Source organism: Entelurus aequoreus, linkage group LG05 (assembly GCF_033978785.1).
Source record: "Entelurus aequoreus isolate RoL-2023_Sb linkage group LG05, RoL_Eaeq_v1.1, whole genome shotgun sequence".
NCBI lineage: Eukaryota > Metazoa > Chordata > Actinopteri > Syngnathiformes > Syngnathidae > Entelurus > Entelurus aequoreus.
Genome location: NC_084735.1, coordinates 34,069,816 through 34,096,345, shown reverse-complemented (window position 1 = coordinate 34,096,345; position 26,530 = coordinate 34,069,816). Strand labels below are relative to the sequence as shown.

The 26,530-nt window shown below is 38.7% G+C and overlaps 2 protein-coding genes and 1 long non-coding RNA gene across 7 annotated transcripts in view; 2 read left to right on the top strand and 1 right to left on the bottom strand.

Moving 5' to 3' along the window:
* Window positions 1-6,524, top strand: part of LOC133650552 (retinoblastoma-associated protein-like) — a 36,560-nt gene extending 30,036 nt beyond the window's left edge. For all 3 annotated transcript variants that reach the window (XM_062047919.1, XM_062047920.1, XM_062047916.1), the window contains exons 20-28: window positions 1,888-2,054; window positions 2,666-2,811; window positions 2,916-3,020; window positions 3,110-3,223; window positions 4,091-4,239; window positions 4,319-4,349; window positions 4,442-4,584; window positions 6,303-6,349; window positions 6,449-6,524. In XM_062047919.1, coding sequence (XP_061903903.1) covers window positions 1,888-2,054; window positions 2,666-2,811; window positions 2,916-3,020; window positions 3,110-3,223; window positions 4,091-4,239; window positions 4,319-4,349; window positions 4,442-4,584; window positions 6,303-6,349; window positions 6,449-6,504 — 958 coding nt within the window. In that variant the 3' untranslated portion in view covers window positions 6,505-6,524. The remainder of the gene's footprint in view (window positions 1-1,887; window positions 2,055-2,665; window positions 2,812-2,915; window positions 3,021-3,109; window positions 3,224-4,090; window positions 4,240-4,318; window positions 4,350-4,441; window positions 4,585-6,302; window positions 6,350-6,448) is intronic.
* An 820-nt stretch (window positions 6,525-7,344) lies between these two features.
* LOC133650551 (short transient receptor potential channel 2-like) lies at window positions 7,345-25,514 on the top strand. Of its 2 annotated transcripts, XM_062047914.1 has the most exons (15): window positions 7,353-7,615; window positions 7,688-7,718; window positions 9,975-10,054; window positions 10,134-10,826; window positions 10,889-11,089; window positions 11,157-11,321; window positions 14,131-14,305; window positions 14,380-14,580; window positions 14,657-14,819; window positions 14,892-14,984; window positions 17,122-17,314; window positions 17,381-17,508; window positions 19,707-19,779; window positions 19,846-19,963; window positions 24,241-25,514. In XM_062047914.1, the coding sequence occupies exons 3-15, from the start codon at window positions 10,040-10,042 to the stop codon at window positions 24,939-24,941; spliced, it is 2,919 nt and encodes a 972-aa protein (XP_061903898.1). In that variant the 5' UTR covers window positions 7,353-7,615; window positions 7,688-7,718; window positions 9,975-10,039; the 3' UTR covers window positions 24,942-25,514. The 2 variants fall into 2 exon arrangements, with proteins under 2 accessions (XP_061903899.1, XP_061903898.1); XM_062047915.1 differs by lacking the exon at window positions 24,241-25,514 and adding an exon at window positions 21,887-22,382 and having other exon boundaries at window positions 7,345-7,718.
* Window positions 13,529-19,040, bottom strand: LOC133650554 (uncharacterized). 2 transcript variants are annotated; one of them, XR_009826240.1, is made up of 4 exons: window positions 18,980-18,996; window positions 18,745-18,796; window positions 14,877-14,976; window positions 13,529-14,778 (listed from the first exon to the last, which is right to left on the bottom strand). It is a non-coding gene; the product is annotated as an uncharacterized LOC133650554 (long non-coding RNA). The 2 variants fall into 2 exon arrangements; XR_009826241.1 differs by having other exon boundaries at window positions 18,512-19,040.
* Window positions 25,515-26,530: the final 1,016 nt, after the last annotated feature.

Sequence of the window (26,530 nt, the reverse complement as noted above, 5' to 3'; positions counted from 1 at the left end):
TTATTTAACTGCTAACTGTATCAGTGTTCCAATAACATCAATACTAGCTATAATGTTTTGTCAGCTCATCAAACTGAACGCAGGCTGTGAAGACTGTGTATGAGGTGTGAGAGGTGTCACTCCTCTTTATTTTTGTTGGCCAAACTGTTGTACTGAAACACTAGGAGGCGTTGGAGAAGAGACTTCATCTTCATTAGCCAAACTGCTTTGAGTTTTATATTGATATCAAAAGTAAACACCAGGTTTTTTTTTTACATTACTTGTATTTTGTTCATGTCACAAAGGTATTACTTTAAAAACCATTCATGTGACACAGCATTTTGTTAATGTTTTATTGTGTATAGTTAATTCCTATACGACATATTTCTGCTCAAACTCTTTAATAGATCTGTCCCCAATACTGCATCTACATGTACATAACTTAAAAAATCAAATAAATAATTAATAATAATAATAATAAAGACCTCCCTCTATCAAAATGTAAAAATAGAAACAAAGACATCATGTAATGACAAAAAGCTGATACGTTGATATTATTAATGAACAAAAAAAACAAATACTTGTCTTTAGTTGAAGTTTTTGTTATTATTTTTTTCTGCCAAATTACTTGGTTTATAATGTTTGTGTTGTTTTCATATGCAAATTCAATTTCTACTTGAGGTCCATGAAACAGTGTTTTTATATACAATAATATTTCGCCTACAAAGGAAATCATTTTCAATGTGTTGCGTTTTTTAAATAAAACTTGGTTAAAATATTTCAGTATAATTGTTTTTTTTTAAATTTTGAGCACATTTAAAAATACCGCAATATTAATGATAACCGTGATAAAAAATTTTCATACCGTGACATCCCTAATATGTTTATTTGAAATCTAAACACTGGTTGAATTTTGACAGATATATGGCCACCTAACCCCACATGTCTGTCACAATTAACAAGTTAACTCATTTGATTAATCACAAAGAAATATTGCATTAATCATGAACACACTTACATTAATCTTGCGCTTTATTTTGACTGCACAAGCTCTTTTACCTTAACTGCTATACAATCAACTATAAAATAAATGCATACGTCAGGTCAGTACAAAAATGAGTGAGAAGACTTCGACTGGTGTGCTCGCTAACAAATTTCACTCCAAAATACAGCCGGAAAGAACTTTAACTAAAACTGTTACTAAGTTTTGTGCAAATAAATGACATGCATTCAAGTAAAACATTTAAAAATGTTCCTGGATGACATTATGACAGTAAAATTGCATTTCGGTACAAATATTGGGGTCTTTTCTTAAGTGAATTTTTATTATTCACGCGAGTAATGACCTGCGATTAATCATGATCTATCCAAATTCCAAAATATGATTAATCTGATTTAAAAAATAATAATTACTTGACAGCTCTATAATAAATACATACTATGTTTCTTTAATAAACTGTCATCGTGGGTTCTCTCCGGGTACTCCGGCTTTCTCCCTCTTATAATGACATTCACCTGGGGATAGGCTGATTGGCGACACTAAAAATTGGCCCTGTTGCGTGAATGTGAGTGTGAATGGTTGTCTGTCTATATCTGTTTAAACCCTCCTCCCACAATACTTTGTCTAATTGTTTGAGCTTGCCATGCTTCACTCAGTCAAAAGGCTGACACATAACTGTCGCAAGTGGTGGAAAATTGCATTCGACCCATACGGACCAAAGCTTAGAAACAAATATGTTTGGCAGCCTAACTGTTCTATATAAGTTGTGAGGGTTGTACTAGAACTGGATCCTATTTAATTGCAAGTAGTTTAAGTTCAAATATAGATGTTCTGGGGGATACAGTGTTGATTTCTTTCTACGGTAATGTTAAATCTGCCCTCTCTTTACACACTGTTTGTCGTGTAAGGTATCTCTCTCCTGTCCGCCCGGGCCTTCGCACCATGCCTCCAGAGTCCCCCGCCAATCCAGAGTCTCAAGCTGCTCCTCCACCACCCAACCAGCCTGTCTCGCAATCTGCCGGCCAGAACTCTCGGCACCCGAGGTCCAACTCTCTCAGCCTCTTCTATAAGAAATGTAAGATTTAGCACAAAAGCTGCTATGCGGCAACTGAACAGCAAACATTTTTTATGGGTACATTCCTACTCGTTGTCATGTAATGTAGATGAACCACAACAATCATTTGATGTCCTTTAAAAGCATAATTTAGTATTATACTGTGTCAGTTGTACTAAAATACAGACTTACATAACCAGAATATGGACATGCACTCAGGGAGAAATGTCAGCGTGTGCAGCACATCATGAGTCTTGGGTTTTGGTTTCTTATATAAGCACACCTCAGCAGTGCTCTTTGAAGAAGACCAGCAAATGTTTATTGTTATGCGCACAGTAAAGAAACAAGTCTCCATGCTGTCCACAATTAATTCCTAGTAAACAAAACTTGGTGAGTGTACAGTAAGAGAAGGCAGTATTATGAATTTAAAAATAATAATAAACCGCAATAAAAATAAACAATGCAGAAAGTAAAATAATGCCTAAGATGTGTCAATTGAGCAAACCGTCATATGCATACAGAGGAAATACAGAAAAGCTATAAAAGATAATGCCATTATAGCTGAGGTAGTTTCTGTTTTTAATTTTAAACCACTTTCTACTAAGTGCTGATGTGTGGTTTCCCCTCTGCAGTGTATCGTCTAGCCTACATCAGGCTAAAAATGCTGTGCTCCTATCTACTGTCCTCCCATCCTGAGCTGGAGCCCATCATCTGGACTCTCTTCCAGCACACCCTGCAGCAAGAGTACGAGCTAATGAGAGACCGTCACCTGGACCAGGTAGCCTGGAACCTCCACTTGTGTCTTACCTTCTTCCTGTCTCACCACCTCATCGCTGTCTTGCCTCAATCTCCTAATGCATTTCTTCCACTTTCCTCCTCTAGCTGATGATGTCAGCTATGTATGCCATCTGTAAAGTGAAGAGTGTTGAGCTGCGCTTCAAGACTATTGTGTCATCATACAAGAACATGCCCAACACCAGCCAGGAGGTGACGTCAGCCGTCTACAAGCACCATCGTTTAATTGACCCCTAGGCTTCTTAGTGAATATTGGCTTGTTTGTGTGTGCGTGTGTACAGACCTTCAAGCACGTGCTGATCACCGAGGGCCACTATGACTCCATTATTGTATTCTACAACGAAGTGTTCATGCAGAGGCTGAAAACAAACATCCTGCAGTATGCTTCCCAAAGGGTGAGACACTAACACCCACAAATGCAGCCTCATTTCTACCAAGCAGCATACTTATGTTAAGTTTGCATTCCCTGGTGAACCAAATTCCCCTTTTCCACTTCATATTACCTACTTATTTTGGCATAGCAGGCACATTCTTTCTAAAACTAATATTATTATCATATTAACTAGACTTGCCAATGTTGAATTGTATTTAAAGTGTTCTTGCTATTGACACGTATTATTATCATAATTTATTGTATTCTGAATAATACAATGGATAAAGACTATTTAATCTGATGTGACAAGCAGGTACCAAACAATACGATTTCTAGTACCTGATCAGAGTTGATACCACTGAGCGACTGTTGTTGTGCTAGCAGAGGTCTTTCTTCTTTGCATCCCAACAGCTGTCATTTTACACCACAATAGAATAAAATCATTCTTGTAGTGGCATGTCTTTTCATGCTGATAAATACTATGGATCCAGCACCTAGCACTTAGACTAGATAAGTCCAATCTAAGTCTGAGAGCACTGATGAAGCCTGCTCGAATGAGAGGCCAAACATCTTCTAAAACAATCTGAACAATTCAGTTGTGATCGATTCAAAGCCTTGAGAATACATTGACCGGGTTGAATGAGAATATTGACAGGCACATAATGTTGACACAAACGTGATGGTTTCTTGTTGTTTGAACAGATAAACACACAATATATTAGCTCTAAACTCTAGCACAATGATTTGTGTGCAAGCCTTGTTTTTAACCAGGGCTATTCAACTAAATTGTTTTGGGGATCACATTTCTAGAGAGGTAAGAACGGGCGGGGGGCCATTAACGTTGAAGATCAGGCTTGCAATGCATCATTTGTTGTTTGTTTCGTTCCAGCCGCCTACCCTCTCTCCAATCCCACAAATACCATGCAGCCCTTATAAATTCCCCAGCTCACCTCTGCGTGTGCCGGGAAGCAACAACGTATACATCTCGCCCATGAAGAGCCCTCGCCTGTCCCCTGGCATCATGACTCCTCGCAGCAGGTCAGCTCCTCACGGTGGCAGCACAGCAACGTTCTGTCAGCTTCACTGAAGTGATGACTAACTTTGTCTCTCTTTACAGAATGCTTGTGTCCATTGGTGAATCTTTTGGGGTGGGTTTCCTCTCGTGTGCATTATACAGCTTCTTCTTGATCAACAATCACAATATCATTGTTCATGTTTTTTCTTTTTTCATCATGTGTAGCAGTCCAATCGCTTCCAGAGGATCAACCAGATGGTCAACAATGGCGAGCGCTCCTTCAAGAGAACTTTGGATATGGGAGGCACTCCCAAGCCTCTGAAGAGGTTACGATTTGATGTAGATGGGCAAGATGAGGCCGATGGAAGGTGGGTTGAAACCTTTTGTAAAAAAAAAAATCATATTATTATGGGTATTGGGTTTAAAGAGAAAGAAGACAAGAACAATGTCAAGTGTGGCAACGAGCGCAAGGAGATGCCGTCTGCCTTAAAGGTTTTTTTATGCAAAATAAATGTTTGAAATGATATTATAACAGCAGTATGTGATAAAGTGTATGCAGGCACGTGGCACACACAAGCTACAGTATTCTTCATGAGTGACTCTTCCATTTACGAACCAACATTTTTTAATTAACGGAAACTCGTTTTTAACCACAGAACAACACAAACATATGACCACCTTAGGTGTGATTGTAAATGTGTGAATTCTTGTTTGCCCTGAGTGACTGGCCCACAGTCATGGGTGTACATTAACTTAATGTGAAGCTGCAAAGCTGAGAAGTTTTGGAGGGATCCATATCCAGAGTGTCATTAGAAAAACTGTAATATGCATTGAGGTCATTTACATCACAAAAAGCAGTTGTTCTTTTAAAGACATATAACAGCAAGTTTTCCCCCTTTGAGCCAGAAAATAACAATATTTTTACTAACATATCAATGCACTTAACCCATATAACAGCAAGTTTTCCCTCTTTGAGCCAGAAAATAACAATATTTTTACTAACATATCAATGCACTTAAATATAAACATCACCATCTATCAACTACCAATGAAAACATACCAAAAGCAACTAATCAAATTGTAAGCCTATTATAATATCCTCCTATGTGCATCACGTTTCCTGCTAGTTGTCACTAAGGTTGCCAAATCTATGAACATTAAGTAAAGGACAACTTGTTGGTAAAGCCGCCCGACCGATAGTCTTCACTTTTTTTCCTTGTTTTACTTTTGTTAAACATCTTTGATACTATTTGACTCAAACTGGAATTATTTAGATGCATGTTTTGGATTATTAAGAATACATGATTAAAAAATTGTCTAGTAATTGATTTTAAATGCAAAACAACAAAGTTAACAATAAAGCATTTTTAGGTGGGCTATTGCTTGTTTAATAAGTTATCTACCATGGGTTTTGTGGTTTGAACCCACATTTTCTGCTTCAAAAACACTTTGACCACCAGAACTACCATTGTAAATATAATAGTAATCGGTATGTTTGGTAAGGCAATTACGTTTGTTATGAAATTTTAAATAAGGCACACTTATTGATTGACATTACAAGCTCTTTGCCACGTCGAGAGTTAAAAAAAAACATCCCGATGACCTCTAACACTCCCTCTTCCTGGTCTGACATAAAATACACCTTACTCGAACACAGCAAAAGGATAACATAATGCTACAAAATCATATTTTTTTAAAATTTATGATTTTACTTAGTAATTTAAGAGCATCAGAAATCGCTTCTGATCCCCCCTCTTCTGATTGCATATTTGTGTGCAAGGCCCCTGAACTGGGTGCCCCAGAACCTTTGGCCCGTAGTCAGCTAGGATAGTCTCCAGCTTACCTGTGGCCCTAGAAAATGGATGGATGGATGGATAGTAGTGAATCTCTGCTCTGTGTCCATTAGCTTAGGAATCCTTGGCTTGAAAGACCTTGAATAAGATTATTTATACATACACAAGGAAAAAAATTAATGCTTATTTAAATAAATCGTGTCCTTCCTTATATTTGACTAACCTGAGTATTTAAATAGTTTAGAAATCTATATTCTTCATGATTGATGATTGGTGTACTGTAATTTAAACAGCAAATCTGGCAGAGATTCAACCCTCATGAAGAGGCTCAATGAGATGAGTAAGTAGACGCTCTCTGCACTTCATCTTATTTTACATGTATCATTTTATAGTAAATATACTAAAGCAATCACTAACTCCAGAGCTCCTTTCTATGCAGACTCCACCTGCAGTCGTATGAAGGAGGATGCAGAATCTCGAAGGGAGAAGCAATAAAACCTACTGAACCAACCCTGCACTGTTTGTCACAATGGACTGTTTTTTTTGTTTTTTTGGTGGGGGTTAAGTTTGTCTGTACATTTAGTGTGATTGTAGTTTCTATTTAATTTTATTGTTTTGTCTCTAAGGAGTGATATTTGATGTGAATAATAGGAGGGTTTAAACAAAAATAATGATTGGTTTCATTAGATGTGAGATTAGTTGAGTTGATTTTTTAAGACTGACTTAATTGAAGCCTTACAACGACACAAACTTGACTTTGTTTTTGTGTATTTGTCGTTTGGAATGTTTCAGTCATAATGTGAAATTTGCAGTGTGAAATCGTGATTTAAATTGGAAATCTGTAAACAATTGAAATGTAAACATTTTTTAAATTGTAGAGCTGTTTTTTTATTTGGACTAATCAACAGGTGGGTAGAGTACCCAAAAATTGTACTCAAGTAAGAGTACCGTTACTTTAGAATAATATGACAAAAGTAAAAAGTAGTCATCAAAATAATTACTTGAGTAAGAGTAATTAAGTATTCTGTGAAAAAACTACTCAAGTATTGAGTAACTTGAGTAAATTCTGCTTCATTTAGTAGTTATTTTTTAATGGTTCTTGGACTACAATTGTATTTAGTGTGTGTGCGTGTGTGTGTGTGTGTGTGAGACTTCAACATGTTTTCTGTAGAATTCCTGTAAGCTGAAATGTGAACACTTCTACAGACAGATGACAGCACATGATACAAATGTTCTTTTTACTAGTTTGAAAGTAATCATTGAATATGTTTTTGCTGCCTTGTTTGACGTCATGTCGCTTTTTTACAGTCAGTACGTTTCTATGTACTAAATTAGTCTGATTTGTCAAATAACTGAGTTTCTTCCTTTTTCACATCCACACGGGGAGTTCTAGATTCCATGCTCTTATCTCTATTGTGACTTGTTGGCCATACGCAGTGTGCCTCTCGTACACTAGAGGGCGATTGTGGTCATTTCAGCTTGTTTGGTTATGCTAGATTTAACTCGGTAGAATAAGATAATACTATATGCTAGTAAGTTAGCGCTAGTAATTCTATCGCTACGGATGTAGCAAATAAATACAACTTTCCACGTCTTTTTGATGTTGGTAATATAATGTTTAAATTATAAATGTGGTTATTAAGATCCTCAGAGATATATAAAAATATCGCTTTTTCAGGTTTCTGTTCAGCAGTTCTCTCAAACAGCCGGTAAGTGCTGGTGTTACGTCACATAATTAAAGTGTCTTCTTTGGAAACATTCTAATACTAATATTAAGTAGGTCTCTATTTTATCATATATTTAAAAAATACTTACTTATTACAGTGTCCTATAGCTGTACTTTGTTATTTTTTTGAAATTTTATAAACCTTTATTTATAAACTGCAACATTTACAAACAATCGAGAAATAATAATAATCAAAAGCAGTACAAGCTGTACTTTGTGCTTGCCTGATTGGTGAAATAGAATCATACGTCACCACTGCTTAAATTGGATTGGCGAAACAGAGTCATGTGACAGCGCCCACCGGAAGCAGGGTCGCTGACTAAACGTTTTTCAAGCCTTAATCGATAATTAATAATTATCGATTAAGGCTTTCAAAAACGTATTGTCAGCGACCCTGACAATAGGGATGTCCGATAATGGCTTTTTGCCGATATCCGATATTCCGATATTGTCCAACTCTTAATTACCGATACATACAGTCGTGGAATTAACACATTATTATGCCTAATTTGGACAACCAGGTATGGTGAAGATAAGGTCCTTTTAAAAAAAAAAAAATAAGATAAATAAATTCAAAACATTTTCTTGAATAAAAAAGAAAGTAAAACAATATAAAAACAGTTACATAGAAACTAGTAATTAATGAAAATGAGTAAAATTAACTGTTAAAGGTTAGTACTATTAGTGGACCAGCAGCACGCACAATCATGTGTGCTTACGGACTGTATCCCTTGCAGACTGTATTGATATATAATGTAGGAACCAGAATATTAATAACAGAAAGAAACAACCCTTTTGTGTGAATGAGTGTAAATGGGGGAGGGAGTTTTTTTTTGGGTTAGTGTACTAATTGTAAGTGTATCTTGTGTTTTTTACGTTGATTTAATAAAAAAACAAAAACTAAAAAAACGATACAGATTAAAAAAACACGATACCGATAATTTCCGATATTACATTTTAAAGCATATATCGGCCAATTATATCGGCAGGCCGATATTATCGGCCGATATATGCTTTAAAATGGACATCTCTAATAATTATAAATAATTGTGACATAAATAAATGTAACAATCGGAAGGAAACTCAATGTAATGGCGTAAAAATAGCGTTTCTTTTTCTCAAAAATACTTAAAAGTAAAAGTACAAAGTAGGTTACATTATAACTACTCTTGGCAATTTATCCAAACGCAATACTACCTACCTCTGCTCAAAAAGATCCTAAATATAATTGTCTGGTTTTAATTGTATTTTGTGCTTCCTGACTTTTCTTTTCTTTTTCTTTTTCAAGTCATTTGAAATCAGGAACTTAATTAACACAGGTGAATATGCCAACTTCCTTTAGGCAAATCCTATTACATATACTGTTTCTATATGTAAAACCAAATCCTATAGCTAGGTCAAGTATCACTTTTTTAATTAATATTTGCTTTTATCAATATAGTTCATTTTAAAATATTGACTTTATATATTTTTTGTACTGTCCGACTTCAACTCGTCGATCGTTGCACTCGAGTGTCTGTCTCAAGCGCGTCAAAGTTATTTTTCTTCAGTCCATTTTCTGTTTAACCAACAGGGGTCTGAAGATTGTGTTGTACCACCATGAGCAATAGTTGTTATTCTGATTTGGCTAAAAACCAATAAAACACCTACAGCCTCTTTGTAAAATGAAACTAGACATTTGTACAAGCATGCTGGAAGCATCTCTGTGCTTTCAGCATGTCCAGCTCCCTCTATTGTTTGAAACAAGTGGACTGATGGGACACAATGTTGTGTCATTATCAAAGTCACTTAACCTGTGATTTGAATGGTGGTTGTTCTGCAATTTATTTTGCTGCTGCTGCAAAAAAAGTGTTTGTTGAAAACCAAAAGAGTTGTAATATGTGCATTAGCATTGTTCGGAACCATCCTGTGCTTTAAGAAAAACACATCCTCAATTCCCAGTCTGTCCTCCTTGTTTTTTCAGAGCTTTGAGCAAGCTCCTCCTGGGAAATTAGTAACAAGCATTTTAATTGATACCAAGACACTGTTTTCAAAGTTTAAGTAGAAACAGTTTGGGGGGTAGCAGCCAAGCGTGCAACGCTTGGAGGCGGTTACATTTTAATTGGCAGGAGCCCCTTAGGGCGCTGATGGGAGTAATTGAGTGCTGGTTCCTTTGCAGACCGCTTCACAGGGTCACAGAACACCACTGTGCTCTCTACTCATTACGGCAACACCTTTTGTGTCTTTATTTTTTTCTAAGGTGAATTTTGATTGCTGGACACAGGATAATCCCTACAAAATCGTTGTCTCCTTTTTTAATCAGAGATGCAAAACCTAACAGTAAGTACTCTTATTTACACATTTGCTGTAGTCAAAGCAGTCATTTGAATCAAGTGCATTTTTCTGTGCTCTCTGACAGCCAGATCAATGGCGCGAGATCATGAACAAGAAGATGCGGTTCCCTCCGGAGCTCATCAGTGCCATCCAGGAAGGGAAAATCGAGTTGGTTTGCGGCCTGCTGAAGACCGGCGATGGCATCATCCGTCAGCTGGATGACTCCGAGGACCGCCTGTGGAGGGAGGCCCTCAACCTGTCCATCCGCCTGGGCAGCGAGGGCGCCATGGATGCCCTCCTACAAGGGGTCAAGTTTGACTTCCGCCAGATTCACGAGGCTCTGCTTGTTGCCGTGGACACCAACCAGCCGCGGGTGGTCAAGCTCCTGCTGGACCGCTTGGACCAAGAAAAAGGTAACAAAATGGACGTGCGTTCTTTCTCCCAGGCCATATTTGACCACTCCATTGACAACTCCCAGTTTGCCCCCGGTGTGACCCCGCTGACTTTAGCTTGTCAGAAAGATTTATACGACATCGTCACCATGCTCACACAAAAAGGCCACATCATCCCGTGGCCGCACAAAATGTCCTGCGCGTGTCTGGAGTGTCGCAACGGGCGTCAGTATGACCTGCTCAAGTTCTCCTTATCCCGCATCAACACCTACCGCGGCATCGCCAGCCGCGCCTACCTCTCCATCACCTCTGACGACGCTATGCTCAGCGCCTTCAGTCTCAGCAGGGAGCTGCGCAAGCTCTCTCAGAAGGAGCCGGAGTTTAAGGTCAGCGGTCACCTCGTCGATGTCCGCCTCGGTTTTTCAATTGTGCTTTTGTTCCTCCGCAGCCGCAGTACCTGAGCCTGGAGGAGCTTTGTCAAGAGTTTGCGGTGGAGTTGCTCGGCATGTGTCGCAACCAGAGTGAGGTGACCACCATTCTGAACAGCTGTGGTGATGAAAGCCAGGACGCCTTGGACGAGCAGGCCTTCGAGGTGGGAATACCCAACCTGTCACGACTGCGACTCGCTGTCAACTACAACCAGAAGCAGGTGGGCTGGAGATGTGAGGAAAACTCCACTTCACAGGTTTTTCACCTTTGTGTTTGCTCTCGTGCAGTTTGTGGCCCACCCCATCTGTCAGCAGGTGTTGTCGTCAATATGGTGCGGAAACCTGGCGGGATGGAGAGGCAGCAGGACGGCCTGGAAGCTCCTCGTGTCTGTCGGGATCTTTTTCACCATGCCTTTCCTCTGCCTCGCCTACTGGATCGCACCAAAGTCAAAGGTCACGCGATTTCTTTTTAGTTCTCCGTTTACACTTCCACATTTGACATACAGTAGCTACAACGGGGAGGAAGTGCGTGAGTGCCAGGAAGAAAAGCTCTGGAGAGATGTGGTTTGGCACTTGGTAAACGTTTATTTTTGAGAACAAATATTTAGATTCCGAATATAAGATTACCCGTCCTTTTCAGAGTTTTTGGTCAACACAGTTGTACCTCATCTTACCATACTGTATACATACTTTAATATAGATAGATAGTTAGATAAATAGTACTTTATTGATTCCTTCAGAAGAGTTCCCTCAGGAAAATTACAAATCCAGCAGCAGTATACAGAATTGAGAACGAATTTCAAAAGTAAATAATGGGGGTATAAATGGAAATAAAATAGAAAATATAACAAGAATGAAAATAAAAAGCAACAATGAGAATACAAATATCAAAAATGTATATAAAAATAAGAATATAACAAGAGAAACTAGGCAGTAGTGACCATGTTATGAAAATGTATTGCACTTTATAAAAAATTATTGTTTTGCATCCCCTGTCATCCTAGTAATATGCCAGTTTATTACCTATTTCCCTGTACTGTTGTCAGAACATCTTGCACCACTCTTTGCACTTTAAATACACTTTTATATGGCAGTTTATTACCTACTTTTTTTAGACTTTTTTTTATATATACATACATTTTCAACTGTAACATAAACGTCTTATTTGTATTAAGAACAATTTCACAACAAAAGCCTATTCAATTCTATTTTACAAGTGTTTTGAGATAAGAGCCATTTTTCGGCTGATTGTTGTGCTTTAAGTTTTGAATTTAATGCTTGATTGTCACCAACATTTACTGTGAAAATCAGTTCAGCAGCTCCACATGACGCCAAGGCACACAAGAAAATGCAACAGCAGAAGTATAAAAACAACACAAAAATACTAAGTAAATAAAATGCGGTCTTTGGGTGGGATGATGGATTTCACAGCCTGATGGAAAAAGCTGTTAGTCAGTCTTGTGGTTCTGGATTTGAGAGAGCAGTATCTCTTTCCCAAAGGGAAGGAGGGAGCACAGGGCATGTCCGGGAAGTGTGAGGTCAGTGCTGATTTTTCTGGCCTTCTTGTAAATGTCAGATTATAGGTGGAATTCAAGGAACCTGACGCTCTCCATCCTCTCAACCACCTCTCTTTTAATAGAGAGGATGGGGAGCACAGTCTTTTTGGATTTCCTGAAGTCCACAATTATTTCTTTGGTTTTGGTTGTGTTTAAATCCAGGTTGTTCTGAGAGCATCATTCAGTCCGGTATTTGACCTCCTCCCTTTAGGCTGCCTTATCGTTGTTCTTAATCAGTCCTACAACGGTGGCGTCGTCAGCGAACTTCACAATGGCGTCCATTACAACATTGCTTGGATGGCAACATATGTTGCTCCAAAACCTGTATGTACCTTTCAGCATTAATGGTGCCTTCACAGATGTGTAAGTTACCCATGTCTTGGGCACTAATACACCCCCATACTATCACAGATGCTGGCTTTTCAATTTCGCGCCTATAACAATCCGGATGGTTCTTTTGCTCTTTGTTCCAGAGGACACAACGTCCACAGTTTCCAAAAACAATTTGAAATGTGGACTCGTCGGACCACAGAACACTTTTACACTTTGCATCAGTCCATTTTAGATGAACTCGGGTACAGCAAAGCCGGCGGCGTTTCTGGGCGTTGTTGATAAATGGCTTTGGCTTTGCATAGGAGAGTTTTAACTTGCGCTTACAGATGTAGCGACCAACTGTAGTTACTGACAGTGGTTTTCTGAAGTGTTCCTGAGCCCATGTGGTGATATCCTTTACACACTGATGTCGCTTTTTGATGCAGTACCGCCTGAGGGATCGAAGGTCCGTAATCTCATCGCTTACGTGCTGTGATTTCTTCAGATTCTCTGAACATTTTGATGATATTACAGACCGTAGATGGTGAAATCCCTAAATTCCTTGCAATAGCTCGTTGAGAAATGTTGTTCTTAAACTGTTCGACAATTTGCTCACGCATTTGTTCACAAAGTGGTGACCCTCCCCCCATCCTTGTTTGTGAATGACTGAGCATTTCATGGAGGCTGCTTTTATACCCAATCAAGGCACCCACATGTTCCCAATTAGCCTGTTCACCTGTGGGATGTTCCAAATAAGTGATGGATGAGCATTCCTCAACTCTCTCAGTCTTTTTTGCCACTTGTGCCAGCTTTTTTAAAACATTTTGCAGGCATCAAATTCCAAATGAGCTAATTTTTGCAAAAAATAAAGTTTTCCAGTTTGAACATTAAGTATCTTGTCTTTGCAGTCTATTCAATTGAATATAGGTTGAAAAGGATTTGCAAATCATTGTATTCTGTTTTTATTTACCATTTACACAACGTGCCATCTTCACAAGTTTTGGGTTTTGTACTTATAGCTAGAGATGGACATAACTTTGTGGGAAGGAAGAAATTGAATGTGAAGGACAGTGCTGAGAAGAAGAAGCGGGTGATATTCATTGAATTAAAGAAAGAAATCATTAAAAAAAAACATGACAGAGCGCGTAGCCAACTTGGCAAAATAATTTGTGCATATCACTGCTAGCGTGCACCACACTGAAGCCGAATGACTCTTTAACACCTTCAGGAATGGTGAAATAATTTCTGAAGTGTTTTGAGTGAAGAGCTCTATCACAGAACCAATTAAGCTTGTAAGCTACGGTACTTGTTTAGAAATAATACATTTTATTTGTAGGTGCCTTTCAGGACCTTACAGATATATTGATACAAGTTGCATTACATGTTTGTGTTAGGTAGGAAAGATCCTCAGGATCCCTGTGATCAAGTTTCTCCTTCACTCTGCCTCCTATCTGTGGTTCCTCATCACGCTGCTCGGTGAATCCATCACCATGGAGATGTATCGGGATAAATTTGCTTCGAGGCAGCAGAACATCCTCCACAGCTCCTTCCACATGGTGTGGGTGGTCGGTGGGTGCATGCTCTCTGGTGGGCCGTTGCTCTCCGTTGATCTAATCAACTCATGTCGGGTGCTATCTCACTAGGGTTCTTTTGGTTCGAGTGCAAGGAAGTGTGGATCGAGGGCCTGAGGAGTTACTTCCTGGACTGGTGGAACTGCTTGGACGTGATGGTGCTCAGCATGTACTTGGCCTCCTTCGCTTTGCGTTTGGTCATCATGCTTAAAGGACACTTCCTCTGTCTGGATGATGATTGCACAGAGGAGTGTGTCTACTTCACCCAGACTGGTAGGAAACCGAGGAGGCACGGCTGCATATCATCAAGCGGCTTTCCCCAATAAGGTCTTTGCTTCTGGTGTGGCAGTGCGTAACGACTGGCGTCAGGAGGACCCCCAGCTGATTGCAGAGGTTCTCTTTGCGGTCACCAGCATGATGAGCTTCACCAGGCTGGCCTACATCCTCCCTGCTCACGAGTCCCTGGGAACGCTGCAAATTTCCATAGGGAAGATGATTGACGACATGATGAGGTGATCGCACGCACCTGTTTCTCTCATCCAGCTCCATGTGTGCAACCTAACCCTCACCTGTGTTGTCTTTAGATTCATGTTTATCCTGATGATTATCGGAACTGCCTTCCTCTGTGGTATCAACAATGTCTACGTCCCCTATGTCATCTCTCCGCATCTTGGCAGGTGAGAAAACACAAAAAACAATTGTTGCCAATTTGATGGACTTCAAATTCATTACAAACATTCGAGCATGGCAGTTACTGTGATGTCTCCAACGTCAAACTGTTTGGACTTCACACCGTCATTGCTATGCCAGACCAGGGCCAGCCCGAGGCTTTTTTGTGGCCCCCTTTCAGTCTTTATTTTTGACTCCTATATGTTCAATAGCCATGTGTTTATATTTCAGATAATGACCAAAGTTCATATGACAAGGTAAAAAATAAGTTGACAGGTTTAAAGGGAAAATAACGTGTTTGATATCTCCTACCGTCTCCTGCTATGTTGCTTCAGCCTTAATTACAAAACTAAACTAGACAAAATAAATGTGTAAAAACTCTGAAAAAACAAATGTTCTTTAAACACTATATTTTTGGGCAAAAGGTTTGGCTACAATATAAACTTAAATAGGGTCTTTTGCATCTAATATCACAACTGTCAGGCGTATCAATAATTCAGCTGTATTATTTTATCTCTGGGCTGATCGCATTGGTGTCTTGCTGCAGTCTTTGTGTCCATGATTGACAGTTTAGCCTGCTTGGACATTTACATGACTGATTAGCTGTGGAACTCAAATGAAAGAGAGCAGCCGCAGGTGTCCTCCACCATGCCCGCCAGCTAGCTCTGTTTGCTAGCGCTTTAGCCCTCAGTTTGTAGTGTGCGCAAAGCACCTAATGTGCGGTTGCAATCCCTTCGTCACGACCAGACGGATAGTCTTCTGACTAAAAAAAAATGTTTTCATCAGATTAATCACACTTTTGAATTGTGATTCATCACAGGTTACTGTTTGCTTTTATAAATAGAATTTGCTTAAGAAAATACCCCAATATTTGGATACAAATGCAGTTTTGTAGTCAGAATGTCATACAGGAACGTTTTTTCAATGTCGTACTGAACTGCAAGTCATTGATTTGCTCAAAACTTGGTGACAGTAAGTATAGTAAGAATTATGTTCACATTTTGAAGTCTTTGTATATAATATAGCAAACAAGGTACAGATGTACACTAAGAAATGATGTAGTAAACACACACACATAAACAACTAAACAGAGCACAATTTAACTCTGCATTTACTCTGTAATCGAAGCGGTTGTTTAAACAAACAAGCTTATTTAAATTTTCAAATGACAATGCGGATCTCTTGTTTTGGTACAATGCGACCCCAGTTCGTTGGGATTACTTACAGATGTCCAATGTTCTCTAGTGAGCAAAATAAATTTACATTCAGCCAGTAGAAGCAATTTGATGCACTTGTTTGTGTAGTACAGTTTGTTTATTCTTGATGAAATGGACCTCTCCAAGGTGTTGTACAATAGATCAGCTGTGGTGATATAAATGACATCTTCTTGCAGCTCTTAGTCAACACTGATGTTAAGTGGCCTACATGCGGTGGCTGTCCATTTAGCAAAGGCATTTTGTAAAAGGGACAAGCGGTAGAAAAATGGATGGATGGATGGATTTTGTTTAATTCATCTGTGGCACTTTTGTTGACAACACTGACGCAGGTAAACTCAGCCAGCGTAGCATTCTCCTCTGCTTGTTGTCGATGTAGCATTCATGCTAGCAGCATCCTAGAGTATGTGTTTTGCTTCAAGATTGTATCTTAAACTTGATGTTTACTGATCTGCAATACCAACAAGTTACCTCAGTTTTATCTAAAGTTCTGTTTTGAAGTGAAATTGTTTTTATTTATCACATGCATGAAAAAGTTGACAGCCCTAAAAAAAAAAACTAAAAAAAACTTGTGTTCTGCCACCGAGCCAACTTTTCTTTAAACGAGAACTATTGTCGTGTTTTTACTGTATTGATGACACAAGATTTCATCACACATTTGTATTTCTGGACATAACTGCTTTGCATTTCATTTTCTGGTCACTTTTTCCCTGCAGCATCCATAAAAAATGCATGCACGTGTCATGGCCATTCATGCAAATTAGGTGACATATCAGCTAGAGTCCCACCCCCAGGCAACCACTGTGCCACAAGTAGATTGCAGTCCTGTGGGAAAAATCTTTAAGAATCAAGATTTTAAAATCAATAAGAAGCAAAATGTGAATGTTGCTTTCAGACTCTTGAGTATTCCTTGTTTCTCATCCTGGCGCAGGTTTAATGAGACCTTCCACTTCCTGTTCTGGACAATGTTCGGCGTGGCCAACCAGGACTATGTGGACATGCCACAGTTCGTCCTGGCAGAGTTTGTAGGACGCATTCTGTACGGCATCTTCACGCTCGTCATAGTCATCGTTTTGCTCAACATGCTTATTGCTATGATCACTAACTCCTTTCAGAAAATTGAGGTAAACATCATTTGAACGCCTGTCTCTGTTTATGAAGCCTCAGTCATTGTCAGCGTGTCGTTCCAGGACGATGCTGACGTGGAATGGAAGTTTGCTAGGTCAAAACTGTATCTCAGTTACTTCAGAGAGGGCCTCACCATGCCCGTCCCCTTCAACATCATCCCATCCCCTAAAGTTTTCTTCTACATCTTAAGGTGAGATTCAAAACACAGAAAGTACCGTATTTTTCGAACTATAAGGTGCACTTAAAATACTTTCATTTTCTCAAAACTCGACAGTGCGCCTAATGTACGGAATAATTTTGGTTGTGCTTACCGACCTCAAAGCTATTTTATTTGGTACATGGTGAAATGATAAGTGTGACCAGTAGATGGCAGTCACACATAAGAGATACATGTAGACTGTAATATGATTTAAGTAAACAACACCAACATTTTATATGTTCCATTGAAAATATAGAACATTACACACGGCGCTCAAAAAACTATCAAAATGTTTTAGTACGCCTTTGGTAAGCTATGAAGCCGCTCCGCTTGACGGATTGTACTGTGCTTTAACATACAAGTATTATTATGGTGTGTGTGTATAAGGTAAGACATATTATCTGGCGTTTTGTTTCACAATATTATTCAAAAGCAACTTTTCTTACCTTCTGGTACCTGCTGATCTGTATTTGGGATCTGCGCGCATCTGCCTTTGTAGCCCGACAATGTAGTGGATAAGCTTCTTCTTTTTCTCTATCTTCTTGTTATGGGACATTCATCCTCCGCTGTTGCTATTTATGATATAAAGTAGTGTAAAGTTTTTACTTATATGTCAGTCAACTCACCATGAAAGTGCTAAAACGTACCGGTGTAGTGAGTTTACATTATTCAACCAAGGAACTTTAGTTATTAGAGAGTTCCGGTCGGACGGTTTTTCACGGGACACATTTCCGGCCTTGTTATTGCACTAGTGAGCCACAAATGAGGAGATGCTGCTCCGTTATTGATTTAAGTAAAGTCTGAATGTATTTTAAACAGTTAGCTCCATCTTTTGACACTTCTTCCACTCCGTCCTTGCACGCTACACCGCTACAACAAAGATGACGGAGAAAAGACGCTGCCGAAGGTGAGCCACGTAAATGTAACTGTTCTGGGTCGGCACAATGAGGAGACTTTTTCCACTGTTCACAGCTTCATTTATTTTCCTTCCAACCTGCGGGCGACAATCAGACAATGTCGGTATCCCGTCTTTCTTTGGCTTACGCCCTCAGCCATGTAAAACTTTTCTGTCTACATATACATTTTTAACCATTTACAGTGAAAAAGCCAGATACAAACAATCTGTAAAATATTGAAATGTACATTCCAAGCGCCATTCCGTGACGGAACAAAACATGCAACATTTGCTATAATTAACACCTTAGAAAATAAAATAAAACCACAAACCTGCGGGCGACAATCAGACAATGTCGGTATCCCGACTTTCTTTGGCTTACGCCTAAACACACAGAATAACACTGTTACCTACACACGTAAGCACACGCACGCACGCACGCACGCACACACTGAACAAGTATCATTACCTACACATGTAGGCACACACACACATTCATTAATTAAAGACCTAATTTCTACTGAAAAACAAACAATAGGTCGGTGGAATCGTCCGACCGAGACTCACCCTCAGCCATGTAAAACTTTTCTGTGAGGGGGAAAGGGAGGGGCTCCACAACCCAGGAGGACTACAGGAACTCAGGAGGGACAAAAATATATTAAACCGCCCTTTCACAGGTGAGCAGAAAAGAGAACTATTTGGAGATAAAATTCACAAACAAAATATAATAAATAACAAAGGTGTATTTTAACTCCGTTACATAAATAAGACCGTCCACAAAACGGCGCATCCTGAAGCAACTGTCAGAAAGCAGCTTGAAGATTATCTGTAAAACATAATCTATGCAACATTTTGACCAAAGAACCACCATTACATGTTATGTAGACCACAAGGAAGTGTTTTACATTTAGAAAAAAATAAAAAATAATATGACTCCTTCAATGCGCCCTATAATCCGCCTTATATATGAAAAAAGATCGAAAATAGACCATTCATCGTAATGCGCCTTATAATCCGGTGCGCCTTATGGTCCAGAAAATACGGTAGTCAGGTTGGCACATTCATGACTATGGCGCTTGTCTTCCTAATCAAAGCGGTAGCAATCAATATTCTTCTCTTATGTACTGTTTAGAAAGAAAATAATAATAATATGACTCCTTTAATGTGCCTCATAATCCGGTGCACCTTTTGTATGAAAATAGACCTGAATAGACCCGCTCATCGGCAGTGCGCCCTATGGTCCGGAAAATACGGTACTTCTTTTTTTGTAGCTGATTTTGAATGTCACCATCAGAGGGATCTTTAGGCGTGTCTGCTGCTGCTTTACATGCAATGCTGAGAAGAAATACCCACCAATAGCGTCACTGGTGAGAATCAATGTGTCTCTTTTAGTGATGTATTGTGTTGTATTGAATATGATTTATGTGTTTAAGTTCAACAAGAAGGGCTCTGAGGACAGCCAGCTACCGTACCGTCAGCAAGTGATCAGAGCTCTGGTGCAGCGTTACATCGAATCAGCTCGCAGGGAGTTTGAAGAGACCAAGAGGAAAGGTAACTTATCATCACTCTCACAAACATTCATCTTTACTGCTTTTTTCACTATTAATGAAGATCATAGTGATGTTACAATTATTTATGGCTGTAATATGATGATTTCATTACATTTTACTTTTAGAAGATTTTTATGATGTTTGACTTTAATATAAAATGTCTTTCAAGACCCTGAAAATCAGAAAGAAAATATTTAAAATCGAAATGATTCAAGCCAGTTAGATTCATTTCTAAAATGTACAAACCTTCAATCGATGGCCAATTTTTCCCAAAAAACAAACAAACAAAAAAACACTTAAGGTACCAATATTTTTAATATTAGATATGTTGAGGGATAAAGGAGATTGTGTTTTTCTTGGTTCATTGCAAACTATTTCAAGTTTATTAACTTTGCAAATTAGCAGAGTTTGAGAAAAACTATGGATATAATTTTATATTGTGTATCCGGAAAATATTCACAGCTATTCACTTTTTCCAAATGTTGTTATGTTACAGCCTTAATCCACAGCAGAATAAATATTTTTTGTCCTCAAAATTCTACTCATAATACCCCATAATGATAAAGTTTTTATTCTTAAGTTTCTAAATTTATTTTTTTTAAACAATCTCATGTATATAAGCATTCATAGCCTTTGCTCAATACTTTGTTGATGCACCTTTGGCAGCAATTACAGCAGGGGTGTCCAAACTTTTTGACTGGGGGGCCATATTGGGCTTAAAAAAATTGTATTTATTGCAATTGTGGGGTATTGTGGCCAAACAGCTAAATTGTTGTTCCATCTGACCACAGAACTTTCCTCCAGAAGGTTGTATTTTTGTCCATGTGATGTCAGATGAAACTAAAATTAAGCTGTTTGGCTGCAATACCCAGCAATATGTTTGGAGGAGAAAAGGTGAGACCTTTAATCCCAGGAACACCAATCCCACCGTCAAGCATGGTGGTGGTAGTATTATGCTCTGGGGCTGTTTTGCTGCCAATGGAACAGGTGCTTTACAGAGAGTAAATGGGACAATAAAAAAGGAGGATTACCTCCAAATTCTTCAGGACAACCTAAAATCATCAGCCCGGAGGTTGGGTCTTGGGCGCAGTTGGGTGTTCCAACAGGACAATGACCCCAAACACATGTCAAAAGTGGTAAAGGGATGGCTAAATCAGGCTAGAATGAAGGTTTTAGAATGGCCTTCCCAAAGTCCTGACTTAAACGTGTGGACAATGCTGAAGAAACAAGTCCATGTCAGAAAACCAACACATTTAGCTGAACTGCACTAATTTTGTCAAGAGGAGTGGTCAAAAATTCAACCAGAAGCTTGTGGATGGCTACCAAAAGCGCTTTATTGCAGTGTGACTTGCCAAGGGACATGTAACCAAATATTAACATTGCTGTATGTATAATTTTGACCCAGCAGATTTGGTCACATTTTCAGTAAACCCATAATAAATTCATAAAAGAACCAAACCTCATGAATGTTTTTTGTGACCAACAAGTATGTGGTCTTATCACTCTATCACAAAAAAATAAGAGTTGTAGAAATTATTGGAAACTCAAGACAGCCATGACATTATGTTCTTTACAAGTGTATGTACACACACATATATATATATATATATATATATATATATATATATATATATATATATATATATATATATATATATATATATATATATATATATATATATATATAATAATATAATGGATATACAGTATAATTAGTATATATTATAATTGGTTATTAAGAGTATGTGAAAGTTCAACGTGTCTTATAATATCCACAAAGTTCAGTAAGCAGGTTGTGTTATGTGTGACCATGTTTGTCGGATTTGTCCTGGTTACATTTTTTGTGTGCACCATGACTAGGGAAGGTTGTTTTGAAAACACCACGCCCGACCAAATTGCTTATTGAACTTGTGCCGTCCCGCAGGCAAAATAAAGACGCCGGTGGGCCGCACTTGCCCAGCTGGCTGTACACCGGAATTACAGCCTCAGGTCTTTTTGAATACGATGTCACAAGCCTGGCACACCTATCTTTGGACAGTTTCGCACATTACTCTTTGCTCATTCCTCTTTGCAGCACCTCTCAAGCTCCATTAGATTGGATGAAAAGTGTTGGTTTTGATCCAGAATGTCTCTGTACATTGCTGCATTCACCATTCTCTCTATCCTGACAAGTCTCCCAGTTCCTGCTGCTGGAAACCATCCCCACAGCATGATGCTGCCACCACCATTCTTCACTGTAGGGATGGTATTGGCCTGGTGATGGTTTTTCTCCAAACATGACGCCTGGCATTCACGCCAAAAAGAAGATAAATCTTTGTCTCATCAGACCAGATCATTTTTTTCTCATGGTCTAAAAGTCTTTCAGGTGCATTTTGGCGAACTTTCTACTAAGAAATGGGTTCCGTCTGGTCACTATCATACAGGCCTGATAGGTGGATTGCTGCAGAGATGGTTGTCCTTCTGGAAGGTTCTCCTCTCTCCACAGAGGAATGCTGGAGCTCTAAAAGAATGATCATCAGGTGCTTGGTCACCTCCCTGACTAGACTAAGATGAATGCAGCAATGTACAGAGACATCCTGGATGACAACCAACACTTCCCAGTCGACCTGATGGAGTTTGAGAGGTGCTGCAAAGAGGAATGGGCGAAACTGCTCAAAGATACAGTAGGTAAGTTTGGGGCGTGTTCAGAAAGATGCCTAAGCTGCATCAATAAAGTATTGAGTAAAGGCTTTGAATAAATTAGCTTTTTTTTTTTAAATTAAAAAATAATTTTTCACAGTTATTATGGGGTATTGTCGCAGAATTTTGAGGACAACAATTAATTTGTTCCCTCTGGGAGCAAGGCTGTAACATAACATAATGTGGAAAAAGTGAAGCGCTGTGAATACTTTGTGAATGGACTAACTTTTAATTTTTATATAAACTTGCATGCAAGACCCTGAAAAGCAAAAACATATATCATTATTTAATGGAGAATTAGATTTAGTTTGTATGAATGCTTTTTATTTCTATTATTTTTTTAATCTTGAGATATAATTTTAATAAATATTTTTTAATACTCAGGCAAGTAAAGTAAAATAGTTTCTGAAAAACATTTTTTTAATTGTGAATTTGATACTGTATATATTTTTAATTAATGTGTTATATACGATAATCCAATTTTAATATTTTGCTGCTTAAGTTTGTTTCAATATCCTGAAACCTGAAAAAAATCACAATGTAAAAAATGTTTTAAAAAAAGTATAATTGTTTTTTTTAAAATCTTTTTAAAATGTAATTTTTAAATATAATCTAATAACACCTAACTTTAACATTTAGTTGCTTAATAGTTTCTTGCAATGCCATGAAACAAATTATTATTATTATTATTATTATTGTCATTTGCGAGCATCAAGGCAAGGCAAGGCAAGGCAACTTTATTTGTATAGCGCTTTTCATACACAAGGCAGACTCAAAGTGCTTCACAGACAACAAAGTGAAATGAAAGAAAATAAAAGCAAAATTAAAATGCAGACAATAAAAATAAAAACAGTGCGGACGTTAAAAGTTAAAAGATTAAAAGATTTAGCTGAAAGCTAAGGTGAACATAAAAGTCTTCAGTCTAGTTTTAAAAGTAGTCAGAGTTGGGGAAAGTCTGACATCTTCAGGAAGTTTATTCCAGCTATTTGTTGCATAGTGACTGAATCAGTGCTTTTTCTATATTATTTTTGGGCATTTTGGATGCAATTTCAAGGTGTTTAATATAAATTCTGTTTTAGTGTTTTATTTTCTCCTAATAAGCTTCTTTTTTTCTTATTTATTTACCTTCCTGTTATTTTGTTGTTCTTCTCTTATTCTTTTTTCACTTTTCTTCCCTTTTTCTCTCTTTTTTACAACTTTTTTCTCCCTCTACTTTCTCCCTTTTTTCTTTTCCTTATTATTTTGTTTTCATTATTATTTCTCCTATATTTTTTTAATGAATTTTGTGAAAAGGTCTGTCTTCATAAACAAAAGTAATTTAGAAAAATACATTTTACTCTTCATGGCTACATTCAAGTGTTTTCATTTGTCTTTTAAAAACTGAGAAATAGTATTTTTTGGAAAGGCAGAATTGTATTGCCACTATTTGAGACTATATATTTCTAAGAAAATACAATAAAGTCAATGCAATGTATGATTTTCATTAGTTCCATTCAAGAAAATGTATATATATATATTTTTTTTTTTTTAAATTAACAACTTGCTAAAGAGAATCTATGGCATTATTATTAAATTTCTGTTGTTATTTTGTGTAATCAGATATTGGTAATCGCATCACTGAGCTGAGCAAAGCCATCATGAGGATGCACAATGACCTGAAAGTGGTCCTTCAGCACATGGTGGATGAAGGATCCCCTGCAGGTGAGGATCTGTCCAAAGACGGCTCATCTTTTCTGGGAAAATACATCATTGGCGCCAAGAACAATTTCCGAGGCTTTAACAGCCTTCTAGATGATAAAAGGAAGTCACAGAATGTAACCGTGCACCAACGGCAGGATCAGGAGGACAACTTAAAAGAGGGAGGACACAATGATAACAAAGATGACGATCATAATAAGGTTGACTGTGGAGGGCGGGCGTCAGACTGCGATGTGGTGAAGATGGAGGAGGGCAAAGGTCAGCTGCTCAAGGAAGCAAATACAATTGACAACCCTGACAATGAAGCTAAAGAGGAAACGACTGAAGATGACAAAAAAGAAACCATCTCCGAGAACTCCAAAGTCAGCCATGAGAACGAGGTGAGCACGTGCAACCACGAGTCGCTACCCGAGAACAAAATGGAGGCTCCGTGGATGAAAAGGTTTGAGCAAAATACCAGCGAGAAATGTGATGGGGGTGAAAACACAGTGTGCCACAAAAAGATTCCTTCACCCTCCGGCAGCAGCAGCTCACGAGACACCGGCTTTGGTTCTCAGGAAGGGGACGGATCCATGGATGGTACTTCTGGAGGAAGACAGTAGAAGGCCATCCTTTTGTAGGTTCATACATAATCACCACTATATGGACAGAAGTATTGGGAGACCTGGATAGTCGGTCCTCATCCTCTTTCACTCGCCTAGGAAGACTTGCTCGCTGAAGGTTGAAATATACTCTCGCGTCACATAGCTTGCGTACGCAAAATGTTCTGCTCCTCCCCTACGTACCTTCCCGCATACCTTTAAGTGCACATCCTAAAAAATATCTAGCTTTGCGTCAGCGTTTACTAATGATGACAAAGTAAAACAAGAAGGTCATGAAACTTCCAACATCCTAAAACACATTACACAGGCGATTTCCATCAAAGACAAAATAAAAAAAATATGATGCTTTTATTTTTTTTCCATTTTGTTTTTTTAACCTTTGCACATTTTATATTTATTTTGTTTATTCTTTCCCTTATAGTAGTTTTGTTTCATTTCTTAATTAGTTTTTTAAAATTATAGAAAAATATTTCTATGTACATATTTTGAAAAAATGTATACAGACATGTTTACTTGTATGTTTTGATTGTTTGATTTTTATGCATAATATTGTTGTTGAAATAAAGTTAGAAAAGAAAAGAGCTGTGATTGGTCAGCTTTCCAGCATTCACACAGCCCATCTTTGCGAGCGTGTCTTCCCACGGTTTCGAAGGAATGTTCAATAAAAGTGACCGTTGTTTCAAAATGATTACATTCAAGTGAGTGTCATCACCACTACTAGACATAGGAAGATGTGTTGAAGAGAATTGCAAGTAGGTCCCGCATGCGCGTACTGAAACAAAGACTGTGGATGACTGACAAGAGGCTAATTACTCTGTTCATGTAAATCCACTGTCAAACGTGCTCAGGTGCTGAGAGCGATGCACAGAGTGAGACCTCTTATAGCCAGTTGGAAAGCCAGAGACAAAGACGTAGCAATTTATCGATTACTGCAAAGGTGTCCAGTTAATTTTTAAGTTATCCTTCGATTTACAATTGAATTACAATTTTTTAATGCCTTTGAACATCAAATTTAATGTACGTTGGAGTTTAACCGAGTAGACGAGAGAGTAGCTGGCCTCCACCTCTGGGTGGGGCAGTGCTTCTCAAATATTTTCTGTTACGCCCCCCCTTCGAAGAAGAAAATATTTGCCCATCTCCGGATGAACTTTGAACATGTCACAAGGGAGGTGCTGGACATTGAGTCCGAGTGGACCATGTTCTGTGCCTTTGTTGTCAATCGGAGCTGTGGCCGCAGGGTGGTTGGCGACAGTCATGACAGTAATCCAAGAACACGCTGGTGGAAACCAGCGGGGAAGGATGCCGTCAAGCTGCAGAAAGAGTCCTATCGGGGCCTATTTGGCTCGTGGGACTTCGGAGGCAGCGGACAGAGTCATGGAGAACTTCCGGACGGCTTCAAAGCGATTCTGGATCACCATCTTCCGCTTCCGTAGGGGGAAGCAGTGCACCGTCAACGCCGCTGCATTGAAGTTTGCCCAACCAGTCTAATGTTCTTTGTGACTTGGAGAAGGCATTCGACCGTGTCCTTCGGGGGGAGTATGGGGTATCGGACCGCCTGATTGTGGCGGTTCGTTCCCTGTATGATCAGC

Excerpts from the sequence above, each read along its gene's own strand:
- LOC133650551 (XM_062047914.1), top strand. Across the intron at positions 11,322-14,130 it reads GGATCGCACCAAAGTCAAAG|GTAGGAAAGATCCTCAGGAT; the intron begins GTCACGCGATTT and ends TGTTTGTGTTAG. Across the intron at positions 19,780-19,845 it reads ACCCACCAATAGCGTCACTG|TTCAACAAGAAGGGCTCTGA; the intron begins GTGAGAATCAAT and ends TATGTGTTTAAG.